Source organism: Grammomys surdaster, unplaced genomic scaffold, assembly GCF_004785775.1.
Source record: "Grammomys surdaster isolate TR1022 unplaced genomic scaffold, NIH_TR_1.0 126113, whole genome shotgun sequence".
Lineage (NCBI taxonomy): Eukaryota > Metazoa > Chordata > Mammalia > Rodentia > Muridae > Grammomys > Grammomys surdaster.
In genome coordinates this window covers 5341218-5356334 of record NW_021620921.1, presented here as the reverse complement: position 1 = coordinate 5356334, position 15117 = coordinate 5341218, and the positions used below count along the sequence as shown (strand labels likewise).

At 31.8% G+C, this 15117-nt stretch overlaps 1 protein-coding gene across 1 annotated transcript in view; it reads right to left on the bottom strand.

Annotated features, from left to right (window-relative positions):
* The window catches only part of Phip (pleckstrin homology domain interacting protein), a 106338-nt gene that overhangs the window by 49197 nt on the left and 42024 nt on the right, over positions 1–15117 (bottom strand). Inside the window, exons 7-14 of the mRNA XM_028756184.1 lie at positions 14023–14244; positions 13649–13749; positions 11485–11555; positions 10289–10389; positions 10156–10196; positions 9413–9511; positions 8358–8511; positions 7696–7830 (exon numbers count right to left, since the gene is read on the bottom strand). Coding sequence (XP_028612017.1) covers positions 7696–7830; positions 8358–8511; positions 9413–9511; positions 10156–10196; positions 10289–10389; positions 11485–11555; positions 13649–13749; positions 14023–14244 — 924 coding nt within the window. The remainder of the gene's footprint in view (positions 1–7695; positions 7831–8357; positions 8512–9412; positions 9512–10155; positions 10197–10288; positions 10390–11484; positions 11556–13648; positions 13750–14022; positions 14245–15117) is intronic.

Here is a 15117-nt window from a genome sequence, read left to right as displayed (position 1 = left end):
CTTGGCCGTGTAAGAATGAAGAACAGTGAAACAACCATTTAGAATCCTACTCAGCTCTAAAATCATGATGTTCCTGAAGAGTTATTCACAGACCTAGATACACGTAAATTTGATTTACATCAAAAGAACCAAGATGGAGCCTAAAATTCTAAAGTCTAAATACGTCAATTGGCTAGACTGACTGGAATGAAAAACAGGTACTTCTAGAAGACCTCAAAAGAAACACAAAGATGAAGAATGCAAGTAGATTATGCAAAATCACTGTGTTAAGGAAGTATGTCAATTCTATATCCAAGGCTACTTTGTTTTTCCCATCTTTAAAATTGTTTTATTCTTTAAATATCCCACTAAGTTGGAAGGGAGCACTGAGCTAGAAAACATTCCAATAACTACTTTAAGACAGACATATACCCAAAGAATCAAACAGCATATTTATACTTAGAAAAGCCTCTTTTGTGTATTTAAACTCCAGTGGAGTTAGGCAACACTAGGAAAAGTAAAAAAGAGTACATACTATATGGGTCAGTGACATGAATCAGTAGGAAAAGGGGCTTGATGTCAAGCCTGATGACCAGAGTTCAATCCCTGGATCAGCACTGCAGAAGACTAAGAATCAACTTCACAAAGCTACACCTACACACTTACACTACACATTACACACACCCACACACACACATATTCCACAATAAAAACCAGTTTAAAAAAATTATCCAATATACTGAACATACAATACCTTCTAATCATTCCTATAGCTTAAACAAAGATAATCTGTTAACATTCTCCATATCTTAGTCATCTAGTAACCTTCAAACCACCTTAAAAGGTTGTTAACTGATTTTAATATTAAAATGTCCTTAATTTTTGCTAATATCATTATGCATGAACAAAAGATAGCTATTTCAAAAGATTGCAATTTAAAAGAAATTCTGTATCTAAGACAAAACTGCAATACCTTTTGTGGGATAAACTAGTGAGTCAAACTACTCCATAAAATAGGAATTGTGTATGAATGATTTTTAAAGAATCGGCTTTAGATTTTTATCAAAATAAAAATATTATAAAAGTAAATGAAGTCAGCTCCAACTATAATGGAATTAGTGGGAACATATTCTCCTCCCAACTCTCTGAAAATGAAATAGTGGCTCTCAAAAACACCACAGGGATTTCCACTCTGCCAAACAGTCTCTGAAAGTTTACTTCTAAACTCTCTATATTACCCTCTACCTCGATGAAGAAACAATTCCAGATGTCACAACTCTAGCCTTTCTGTTCTGAACTCCTAAAGCCTCAAGTCAGTATCTCCAAATGATGGCTGGACATTTCCACAGCAGGAAGTCCACCACAAGAAATTAACATGAACTTAAAAAAAAATCTTTCTTTACCCCCTTGAACTTCAATTAACAATGCCATGAGTGTCAGAATAACTCAGGCTTAACGATCTGAACACATATAATGACTCTTTACTCCCTTCTATTCCCCAGCCATCTATCAGACAAAAAACAAGTATTACATATAAATTTTTCATTCATAAATTTCCTACCTACTCATATGATTTCATGTTTAAATAACTAAAGTAGTCCTTCCTAAATCTAATTAATGTTATACTTGAAATATGAACTCTAAGCAACAAAACTATTACTGCCTTGGCTGTTAGGCTGTAGTTAAGAAAACCACAGCAATATTTCACTATTTCCATTCACAAGATCACCTTAGACTATTGTCTAATCTCCCTCAGCTTGTTTTTACCTCACTACATATTACAGTCTATTAAAACTTCCTACATTATTTTATCAACATTTATTTTGCTTATATTGTTCCTCTTAATATAATTCTTTCTGACTGACTTTTCACATAGAATTTCAATATAATTTCTATTTAAAAAAAGAAAGAAAAAAAAAAAAACTTGGACCATACAGCCTGAACTGACTGACAATTGTGTCTTCAAATAAAGCAACTGTTTGTACTAATTGGTCATGTTTCTATTTGATATCAATATTTTTTATTTCAGGCATGTTTTAGTTCTTCAAGTTACCCGATAAGTTGCTAAAGACAGGTACGTATTTCTCATTTTTGGATGCTGATGTTTTATAATAACAAAATATACAATCAAATATTTGGTAATCATAATGACTTCAATTTCATTGTTATATCCTATATATAATTTATATATGCTTTCCCTTATAAGTTATCAAATTTCAAATGCCTTGAAGTAATGGTTAGCTGATTGTCAAAAAAAAAATACTGTGTAAGTTGCTCAACAGTAATTAGTATTTATGCCAACAAAAAGTAAGATTCAATTTTTATACCAAGACAAAGATAAAAAAGAATCTAACGAGACACTGAAACAAAGACCATAAGCATTGAGGATATTGTAAACAAAGAGATTGTAGACATGTGAATTAGATAGTAAGAAGAAACAGAGAATGAAAGGGGTGTTGAGCAAACTTGTATTCCCAATTCCCACGTGGTAACATGATAAGCTATAGCTAGCTATTTTCAGTCTTTCTCTTTCCTAAATACATACAACTACAATTACCTAAAACGAGGTCACACTGAGAACATGCTAATGTCAGAAGTATGCATTGGCAAAATTTCTGAGTGGTATATTGGCAGCCTCTACTCATTTGAAATGTTGCAAGGAGAAATACATTGTTCTGGATTAGTGGACACTGGAACATTTTTAAAAGCCTCTTAAGTAAATAAAAGTTAAGATAACAATTACAAAAATAAAAAACTTTTTTAAATAAAAACTCTTATTTGAAATTTACTCATGAAAGAACAAAAGCAAAGCAGATTATCAAACTTAGTAAAAAACAAAAAACATTTGCTAATGAGATATATTTTATTTTTTTCCAATTAAAAGCCAAACCAGGTAAGAAGCAACAAAGTACAGCTTTGAATATCCTGACAAAAATAGAAAAATATGAAGTAAACAACAGTAAGGACTACAAAGGCAAGAACAGCAAAGGAGATAAACCAGAAGCAGCAAAGATACAAGAAAAATCTAACACAGAGCTTGCAGGCACCACTGTGAACACTGTTAGGTTAGTACTTACTATATGCATTATTTATATATCCTATATTTTTAATGTATACTAATACTAAGAAATATGGAAGTGAAGAAATTTTAATCTTGAAAACTAAAATCCATTTATAAATTTGTTAATTCTAGTTAATACTCTATGGCAACTTAATCGGGGGAAAAGGGGACCAAACATTTAAAGAAACATTTAAAACAAAGAGAACTTCAAATCTACATTATGTTTTCTAGGACTGGAGATGACATAATGCTATAAATTTTAGTATGCAGAGTATGCAGCACACGTCTTCTATTTCTATAAACATTCTAACTGCCTTTAGCATTTATTCTATTTCTATTAACCATCTAAACTGCCTTTAGCATTTAATTGGCATTTATACAATGTAGTTTCATAAAATTTTCACTAAAACAAAGCTACAGTGATGCTTACTCCATGCCAATGTCAAGCAAAATCAATAGGCTTGCTACGCTATACACAATTAGTTTGGAGTATTCATGATATATACTATGTGCTTCATAAACTAGCTAAATACATAGCACTTTCATTGATTACTTAGGTTATGCAAGGACTATTCAACCTGAAATCTTAAGTATTCACATGGTTTCAAAAGTTACTAGACAAGAATAGAGTACAAGGCCTAGAAACTCAGTACTCCTTTAAAGAACAATGTCTTCTTGTGTTAATAATTTCTCTACAATAATCTCTTTAGTTTCACTCTTCCCTAGAAGAGGAAGAGACTGAGAGAATGAGGAGAGGAATGAGGGAAAAGGAGAAGTTGAGGTTGTTTCCCCAAATGCAATGAGACAACAGTGCAGGAGCTGAGACAAATGTGTTAGCTCTTACCAGGTATATCATTTACTATAGTTTCGTATATCTCATAATTAATAGAAACACACTTAGAGCCTGCCTCCTTTTTTTTTTTTTAAAGGTTTATTTATTTATTTTATTATGAGTACACGGTAGCTGTCTTCAGACACACCAGAAGAGGGCATCCAATCTCACTATGGATGGTTGTAAGCCACTATGTGGTTGCTGGGATTTGAACTCAGGACCTCTGGAAGAGCAGTCAGTGCTCTTAACCGCTGAGCCATCTCTCCAGCCCTGAGCCTGCCTCCTTAATGCTCATATCATTCAGGTCCTCTGCAAAGAGCAGTGGCAATAAAAACAAGACAAGTTACCTTATTATTTTTCTCTAAAATACTATTAGCAAGCTGAGAATTCAGTTACAGAATTTTGAAATGAAATCAATTAGAAATTATTTAAGCATAAAAGAAACTGAATTCTCAATAGCAAAGCTTTTGTTTTGTTTACAAATTTAAATAGTCAAAAAACAAAGCAAAAGAAGTTTTTTTTAAAAAGGGTCTTAGTTTAATACAGAAAAGAACCTTTACTGGAATGCTGACTATTGGTGTTTATTAAAATATTGTCTCTTAATATACCTATTTAAGTTCTATTATAATACAATGACTATATCTCAAACACATGAATTTAAAACTTCAACTTTTGACAGGAAAAACTTTAGTAATACAGGTTTTTAATTACTTTAAGATTTTTAAGAACAGAATTCTAATTTTCCTAGTTGGTAAGGTAGAGAAAATGCTGAGTAATCCATCATAAAAACGAATTATGGATTAACTCTAATATCCTTAAAACTCGAAGTTTAGGCATGAGTCTGATTATCTAGACAGCAGAGACTGCTGTACTGATGGGGTGCTGTAGTGACAGGACTGAGCCCAGCACCCACCTTGTGTGTGTTAGGTAAGCATTCACTGCAAACTTAGAGTATATCCTCAGTCCTAGACATTTATTTTTAAGTTCTTGTATATATTTTAAGAATTCATTCATTTAAAGGCATACTTTCTTTTCAATTTTCTGGCTGTCAGCCCAACGGTGAATTTATTTACTCATTTTATAAGCTTCAATTTTTAAAATTCTTCAAAATAATACTTACTATATAAGCATTCATAAAGTCTAAGGCTAAATTAAAATATTATTTGAGGATTATTCATCATTCTTAAATTCTACAAAGAATGGCTAGACATGCCAATAATGCTCAAAAATATTTACTAAAAATTCAATTGTGAATTAGGATGAGAAGCACATCATAATATCCAAGATATTTGCATTCTGATTCATCAAAGCTTTGTGGTATTTAACAGCTCTGATTAATTACATGAAATCAAATAGCTAACTTGAAGCCACGGCTAAACAAATGACCAATAAGAAAGGCTATCAGCTTCTATTTCTTCCTAAAGTTCTTTTTAATTTCTTAGTAGCAGTGCTGGATGCTTTTTCTGCAATATGCCCATTAAAAAAAAAAAAAAAGGCAATGTACTCTGTACAATGTAGTGAACTGGGGTGTGAGTGTATGTGTGTGTATGTGTGTGTGTGTGTGTGTGTGTGTGTGTGTGTTGGGGGGGGAAGTATGGCAGTCACAAGGACCGACCACAGAAGAGCTGCTCAGAATTTTATCATTGTTAAGTTATTACTCCTAGACACATCACTAACTGGGTCTAGCTGGTAGTTGCTATACAATGTTACTAAAAATTTCTCAACTACCACCCTGAATACATTTAGCATTAAGGAGACATTAGTAATAGTCTTATTTAAAACAAGAAATTTTATACTCTGTGACCAAAGCAAAGCTGCCCAAAGTACTTTAGTTTTGTATGAACACTTTCTTCATGAAACCAGAAATAAAAATTAACCTTATTATAAAAGATATTCATAAAGATACAATTTTGTAGAGTTTGGTAAGTACATTGAAATCTATTAAAAGTCATTTAAAATTAGAAACCACTAAAACCATTTTAAAAAAAAGGTTATAACTTGTTTTTAATGAGACAAAAGGTAAAGCATACTCTTAACTTTTTTTAATCAAGAATAATTGTTTTATTTAGTTTGTTTTTATCAATTTGAAGATACTTATGATTACAAAAAAAATTTATGTCAGCCTTTAGAGGTTTTACTATTTATTACACACAAAAGAACAGAAAAATCTTAAATAAAATAAAATTCTTTTCTGTTCTTTCCTTCCATTAAAAATTGTGGTCTCAAATATTCGAGGCTGGTCTGGAACTCACTATGTAGCCAAAGATGACCTTCAACTCTTGATCCTCTTGATTCTATCTTTGAAGTGTGGAGTACCACACACTGACTCAAAAGCAATTTTCATAGCAATTAAGGAATTTTTCCAATGAGATTTCTAGTCATATACCGAATTTATAATGGCAGGATCAGAATATCAATAAAGCTAAAAGTGCTTTATTGTAATTTTCAGCTCTACAGAAATGGTATAATGTTGATGTTCCAAACTTACCTGATGAGAAAATTCAGAATCAGCGTTTAACTGACTAAAAATTACTCTTCATGTCTATAGCAGTATAAGAATGTTCTTTTGAAATGTAAATTGCTAAGTGAAACCACTAATGCACATACAGTCACAATTAAGTACCAAGTTAGAAATGGCCAACTTCCTTATTCAACAGAGATGTTTAGAAATGAGCAATCCAGAAATATGAAGATAGAAAAGAGAAAAAAAAAAAAAAACTTTACTGCATTTGTAAATTTGCTTTAAAAAAATAACTCTACATCATCACAAAGGAAATCCATTCATCACTAACATCTAACTCATGTAATCATTTTTCATAAAAATGGAAATTATACAATTCTTATTTCTTACTTTATATACATTAACCCACATCTATGGCAAGACCGAAGTTAATCACTAATAAAACTTTTTATTCTTATAATCAATCAAGAACAACACTCAGTGTCATTCAATCTCTTTACAAGCAATTAATCTCACAAATGGCTTCGAGAGTTGGTATGCCTCAGAAATTAAGAACTACAGGACTTGCATACACTGAGCAAGTACTACCACCAGACTATATTCTCAGCCTCAAAAATGACTGAACTTACAAAATGATTCATATTTTGTGTTAATTTGCTAATTATGCCACCTTATGACTTATTGAAGATTTCTTTTTTACAAACGTAAACCAGTAAAGATAAAAACACATTGTTTTCTTTCCGCTTGTTGATTGAAAACCCAAATACAGAGGAAGCAGTTTTTTTAATGTGACAATAAAGTGGAATATTTAAGGACCCTTTTATTTCATACACAGATCAAAGCGGAGGGCAGATACTGCTTAGCAAGCTATATATGTAATCAAACCAATGCTAATTCAAATGTTCAAAAAAATATGCCAAAGGAACGCAGGAACACAAGCACGGAGGTAAATGCATCGAACCAAAATAAACATCTAATATGCTATCAATTTCAATGAAGTTTAGAACTACCTAATTCCTTGACTTCAATTTTGAAACTGATGTTCTACAAAACTGTTCTACAAACTGTGTTCTACAAAAACAAAAAAACAAAAGAGCACCAACAAAAACGCAACATAAAGACATTTTCTTCCCTGCAGCTTCATTTACATGACTTCCTAATCAAAGTTTCACCGCTAACAATAAACTAAGTAAAACTAAGCCAGTTATCACAATATACTCAGAACAAATAATTTCTTATTGATACACATTGAAAGTCATAGTAAGGCATGAAGTTAAAATGGATTTCACTTGTGATATGCAGAGCCTTTCTGTCAAAAATATCCCAAATCATTAACAGGAATTAAACAAAAAATATAATTACCATATTAAAATAAGATCGAACTTTGACTCCTCTTGCTAGATCCCACACTATCACATTTCCATCATGACCAGCAGAGAAGAGAACTCTAGGATCAAATGGGTGTGGCTCAAGAACAAACACCTCATCTTCATGACCCTGAAACATTTTGAACAAAGCATTTACAGATACTTAAAATTATATAACAGAATGACAATGGTTCTAGAAACCTAGTAGTAAGAATTATTAAACTGGCAAAAATTTCAGTTTTACCAATGTCTAAACAATAATAGATGACTAATAAAACTGTCCATTACTTAGGCATTATTAGTAATATTCAAGAATACAACTATTGCATTCTTATACAATAAACACAGCAAGTATTTATGATGCATTTCCAAGCCAATCGTGTTTGCATTTTTAAATTATACCCAGTTACCTATCAAGTCTGGTTATTCAAGGAAGAAAAGAGATTTTAACATACTGGCTTTATATTATTTTATTTAGATTACATTCTACAATTTTATTTAGACATATTATACATTCAGCCTCAGTAATATTAATAGCAATCAAGAGGTTTAATCATACTTATTTACTTACTTAAGACTTTTTACTTATTTTACTTATCTAGACTACATACTACTGTCAGCCTCAGCAGTACTAAAAGTTTGGGTTTTGTTTCTCACCATTAGGACATGAATCAGTTGACCAGTATAAGAATTCCAAACTTTCAGAGTCATGTTATTAACAGCAGTTATAACTGTGTTGTCATGTCGATCCCAAGCTACCATAGTTACTTTCATTTTTGTGATTTTGTCTTCTATGCCTTGAAGATTTTGGCTGAAAAAGACAAGTTTGTTTATGCCAAAATTATTAAAATACAAGACAAAGATAAAATCTGCTTTCATTTGTTTATATTTGTTAACATTAATAGTTATCACTGTATTGAAAACAGTTAAACTGACACAATAGCAGAAGCTATGGCATGGGCTCAGAAAATCCAAGATTTCTAGGGTTACTGTATCCATAAGCCATTATGAAGAGATCTCTGGAGTAAATCCCTCTGCAATAACTATCTATGGTTGAGTAGCAGCTCATGTCCTGACTGGTACTAACCCGACTGCTCTGTTCTCCCACTCACTGACATAACTATACATAAACACAAGTAGAGAGAATAAAAAGTAAAACTAAAACAACAGTTACAAGACACATCATAATCTTTCTTGGCTGAGGAAGCCACAGAGAATGATACCATCCTTTTGCAGGGCCTTAGTTGGTAGGGTGCTTCCCAAATAACATGCATAAAAGCTCGGGACAGAACCCCAGCATTTCAAAAAAACAGGGGTGGGGCCACATCCCTATAATTCCAACACCAGAAGGTGAAGGAATGGAGACCAAAGCCATTTTTGATTAAAAGTAAGTTCAAACCAACCCAGAATGTCTCAAAAGCAAAAATAAAAAGCACGGAACACAATAAAGTATTCAGGCTGCAAACAATTTCATTCCCTTAATAAAACAGAACTAAAAATTTAACTCTGCAGGTCTTACTAGTGAGGGCAATACATAGTATACAAAACTCAGTCAGCTCCATTCATCTTCAATAGTACCTCTAGTTAATGAAGAAAATTAATCATTTTAACATGATACACAAGTTTATAAGCAAAGGTCATCCCCACCTGCAACATTATAATATTAATAATCTATAATAATCTATAAAAATATCTCAAGCTTGATCTCTTACCCTGCTGGACGAGTAGCCATATCTAACAAAATGCTCTTCCATTCCCTTCGTTTAAATTGCCAAATTCGTGCTGTGCCATCTCGACTACCACTCACAAACCTGTTTTAAAAACAAAACAAAACAGTAGAGAGATTAGAGGTTCTATCAAAATGTACTTTTCCCAAATTTTTTTTAAATTAACATCTTTGTTTTGAAAGTATTCTAATACAGTAGAAATTGTTCCCTAAGTCTCAGTAAATCTAAGAACTCCTAAAACTTTATGAGCTTGTAAGATCATTTTAATAGGTCATGAACAGGCTGATAAAAATAACTCTGAAAATGCTTCAAGATCACTTGACAAACAGAATTAATATTTTCTAATGGAAAAAAGTTGCTCCTCAGTATCTAAACCCTTGTTTTGTTCTATTCAAAGTGTCAAGAACTAACTTTATTTTCTTTTATAACAGGAACAGGAAAATAATAACAGAAAATCATCTTTTAACATCTAGTAAATGTCTTAAATATTAAGAATGTGATATACTACAGTTTTTATCAGAGGTTTCTATTTTGATACAAAAGATAAAGGTGTAGATAAAAAAAATTTTCTGTTTTAGAAAAGTATCCAAATACCTAACACTATGTATAACTATACTCTGTGTCAAAAATATAGTCTTCTGTATATTGAGTAACTTCTACATAACCTAAAATCTGACTACTACAGTTACCTTTATCAAGTTCCAATTAAGTTAGACAAACATATTTACCTGTTACTAGTGTTTGAAAACTGGATACTGTCAACTTTGTCCTGTACAAACAGAAAAAAACAAAACAGAAGCTGAATCCTAACTGTTGATTCACTCGAGACTGGATCCATCTAGTTCTTTCACCAATACTCACAGTATGAAACTCCAATTCTGATATTTTCTCTGGCTGACCTGATCCAAAAAAATAAACTCTAATAATATGATCAGTGCTTCCAGTGGCCAAAAACATTCCACCTACAAAGAACAAGAGCATCAGTTTTTATAGGTAAAACACAACTTCTACGTATTATTAACTTTGCTGACTCTTCTTCTGTCCTCTCCCAAACCTATCAAAGTCCTATCCTACTTTCAAGTTCCAACTCCCTCCATGACTTGACTACACAAACTCGGCAATAACCCAGTACTGTACTTCTCAACGTTCACTTATGTGACTGCACTATATAGCAAGCATATTCTTTTTTAAATTCACAATTTGTATGAAAATTTATTCACACTGAAAGCAATAAGCATGAAGTTGTTATACACACTGAAATATTTCAAGAAATGACCCACTCCAGAGACCCTTTAAAATAACAATGTATTTTTAGAAAAAGAATATAAATCCACAGTATGATAAAAATACATATGCAGAACCTATGTCTGTGTTACAACTGGAACAAATACTGTCTACTGGCAACAGTATTAGATATTTCGAATCAGAAAATTGAAAAATTTTAGCAGAAGCAGATTCACAGGTGTTTACTATCTTTTACCCTCAGCTAATACTGCTACTTACAATTATAAGTTAACAAAGGTAGATAAAAACAGATACTGGGAACATTATATATCAGATCTATTCATCCCAATTTTCTTTATCAATTTAAATACTTAGATCATAAAACCATCTGGCAATTATTCAAAATGGCTACTGCATAAGCCTATGTAGAACTAGAGCAGCAGCACTGTGAGAGCAAGGAAGACGCTGGAACAAAATAATCATCATTCTTTTTAATTTTTACTGATTTTTATGGAATGTCTCCAAGTTCCATGAAAACAAACCAACTTTAAATACTTTATCGGCAATGAGAAATTATAAAGATTCATTGTTTAATTTGAAATCATTCAATCCCTCCTAGACAAGTATGGCATTCTTGTGATTATATACACTAAATTCCGTAAGAGTAAAGTTCTCTAATCTGATTTTCATTCTTAGTTGCTTATAAGCTCTAATTTATGTATGAGAATATTAGATACAATCCAGCAGAAAATATTTTCATAATTCCACTTCTTTGAGATGTGCTTTCTAATAAACAATTTTAAGTTGAAAATTAAATTGGTAAATAATCATACCAGCACTGAATGAAGAACAGATCATCTGAACTCCAGGCCGAGGGCGCTCTGTAAATTTTGTAGGTCTTGGACTATAATGAAATCAAATAAATAATCATTTAAAACTATCCTAATGAACTATAAGAAATAATCTCTTCTAAAAAAAAAAAAAAAAGATCTTAAAAACAAAATGAATGAGTAAGAGCTGGCTGTCTTCCTAAAAACATTATCAAAATAAAAATCAAAACTCTATCACCAGTCCTTCTAAAATTCTAAAGATAAATTCCATACATGGAACAAATCTAAAGTCATCTAGAGATAACTTCCATATATGGAACAAATCTAAAGTCACTATAACTCTAGAAATGAATTATAACCACCTTTAATCCAATTTAACAAACTTCATATAGTAGACTAGCAGCATATAAATATATAATAAATCAACTGTAAAAATGAACACATTGGCAAAATAAGTGTTAGCTCTGTGGTTTGTATGTTATCAGTATACAGTACAGTTAATTAACCGTTTTGTCTCTGTTTAAAGTAGTGTGCATGTATTAGGGGGACGGGAGGAAACCTGTGAATACGTGTGCAACCTATGAATGCATGTGTGTAGAAGCTAGAAGCTGACAATGACTCTTTCTCAATGATTTCACTTTATTTTTTGAGACAAGGTCTTAGTTCACTAGATCATTTAGATCACTTGATAGCCAGCAAGGCCACCTGCCACTGCCGAAACCAATTCCCAAACCCTTTGGGTAACAGATATGCCTGTCTAGGTTTTACAGGGTGATGGGACTCTTGCTTGCATAGCAAGCACTTTACCCACTGAGCCATCTCCCCAGCTCGTGCTCATCTTCTAATACAGCAACAATATAAAATATTCTCCCAAAACACAATTTATCCTTTATATCCTTTAGTAAGCAATCTGGACTCAATGTGAATGATGTCATGAGTAAAATTCCTTCAAAAGAGCTGCACATAAATGACATTCAGCTTCATTTACACAAGCTATAACTACACTACAGTTGTTTTAGAGTAGTATCTTTGACATGTTTGTTTCAACTATGTTGAAAAATAAAATTATAAATTTTAAGTATGAGTTCTGCTGCATATACAATGTACATATAAATCTATGATAATTATATTTAAAATTCTACTTTTGCTTATTTTTCCTATCAGAGAAGAAAACTTTAACAGTCCATAGCACTAAAATTAGACCATTTTTTCAGTTTGTGATTAAATAAAAAATAATAAAAATACAAGATCCTTAATCTCAGCCTATTGGAGACGGAAACAGGCTGACTACAAGCTGAGGAAAGCCTAGATTACATAATTATTTCAGGCTAACATGAGCTACAAAGTGAGAACCTTTTCAGATAAATACACATAAAGCAAAACGCTACCTGGAACCGTATTTTTGAGAAATAGGAAAACTATTTTACCTTTTTTTGATGTCCTTTATCAATAGGTTAACTGTTCTGCCACCCTGCTTTGATAAGCCCAAATTTTAAAAGATTTTGTTTAAATATATTTATTTCATTTGTGTGAGTATTCTTCCTGTAAGTGTATATGTGCACTATGTCATGGGTGTGCCTGATGCCTGTGAAGGTGAGAACTGGGCAGCAGATTCCCTGGAACGGGAATATGATATATAATTAATATACATGTTCTTAACTACTGAACCATCTCTCCACCTCTATAAATCAAGGCTTTAAGAAAGGTAAAAGCACAACTGTAAAGTGCTGCTGTGGAGTATGTGTATCTTAATGTAGCGTCATAATGAAAACTTCAACTGAATTCTAGAACAAAAATCTATTGTTTACAGTCTCAGTAATATAATTTATTCTAAAAAACATTTGCAGCACTAATATGTTCTCAGTAAAAAAATTAAACAGATAAAATTAACATACAGAAAGATATGGCAATAAAACATATATTCTTTAAGGAAACAACTGGACTCCAGAAAAAGATAAATAAAATCAAAGTAAGAATGAGAAAAAAAGCTGGTACATGAAAAAAAAAAACAGTGAGGCATAAAAATGAAAGATTAACTAAAAGAATTCAATGCTTATTTCTGTTATTTAGTCAAGAAAAAAATTTAAATATTTCCCTTTGTTGATTTGATATCTTTTACACTTTCAACCATTAAACACGTATTTTATGAAGTAAAAGAGCAACTGACTTTATTTTAAGGGTTCCAGCATCCCATAGCCAAAAGCAAATAGTGCCATCCGCCCCAGTAGAAGACAGGTATCTCTTTGAACCACTGCACAATGGTGAGAACTGAAAAGCAATCATAGGGGAAACAATCTTTACAAGAACAGAGACAGTCCAAATAATAAAACCCTCTTTTAAAAACCAAACTAATAGAAACTAATAGTAACCAGAAACACAAAGCTAACCAAAGGTACCTTGTCATTATGAATTACAATTATATACAATTCCATAAAAAGATACTTTTCTGTTTTAAACCTTAGATATTACACCACAAAAGTGATGTCATAAAATCTAAACAAACAAACAAACAAAATGTTTAATACAATTTAAAACAATTACCTGTAGTGATGTAATGGATGCACTATGTCCCTGAAGAACAGCCAAAGGTGCACAGGTTCGAAGACACCAGACACGAATCATTTTATCACAACTTCCAGCTGCTATCATAGTATTCTCATAGTTTACAGCCATGTCTGATATTTCAGCAGCATGTCCTCTTAAAGTAGCTAGCAATCTTCCATCGTCTGTGGCCCAGATTTTCACAAGACAATCATCAGAACCCTTGAAATTAGAATAGAAACATTGATAGAATTAATCCTATAAACAATAATTCAAATTGTAACATAAAAAATGTGTTATCTCCACATATCAACAATTACATTTTAGACACTGAAAACTAGTAAGACTAGTATTATTATAATTATTATAACTAGTAAAACTAGTATTATTCTTCTGAAATTCCTTATTTTATTAAGTCATTCACTAATTAAGAACTGTATAGCTAAAAACAAACAAGAGAAATAGATGCAAGTAGTAAATCGCATTCCTCGATGGTATACACTACCATCTCCAATTACCGCTGCCTCCCATCTTATAAAGGAATATGAATTACTGCATTAATAATACATAACTTAATTGTAAAACAAATATGGTTCCTGATATGTTATTTTGCAATAGTAATGGTAATCTGGGGAATCTGGGAAAGCTATCAGAAGCTGAAAGTGTAACGAACAAGTTTATAATCACTGACCTCCAGCTAAAATTATGACATCAGCTAAAATCACTATTCAAAGAAAAAGGTTTGTTTTTTAAACCAGTAAACATATATAAATTATATGCTTATCTTAAATTCAGAAAGAATTGTTAAGGAAAGGGCTAGTCATTAATTCTTTATCTTGAAATAAATACTACAATTTCACATTCCAAACAGAAATCTGAACTTTGGGGCTTTATTTTTATCATTTAATGCCAAAATCTTAAATATGTAAAACAGCACAAACTGTGCCATTAATCATCATATAATGACCCTAGGAGTTCACAACATCAGTATTTCTGCCACTTTAAGTTAAAATAGGAAACAGATACTTGCAAAGTATGTCTAGCAGGATCTAGTTTTACTATAGTTTCATGTTATCATTCTTCCAAGATCTTTCA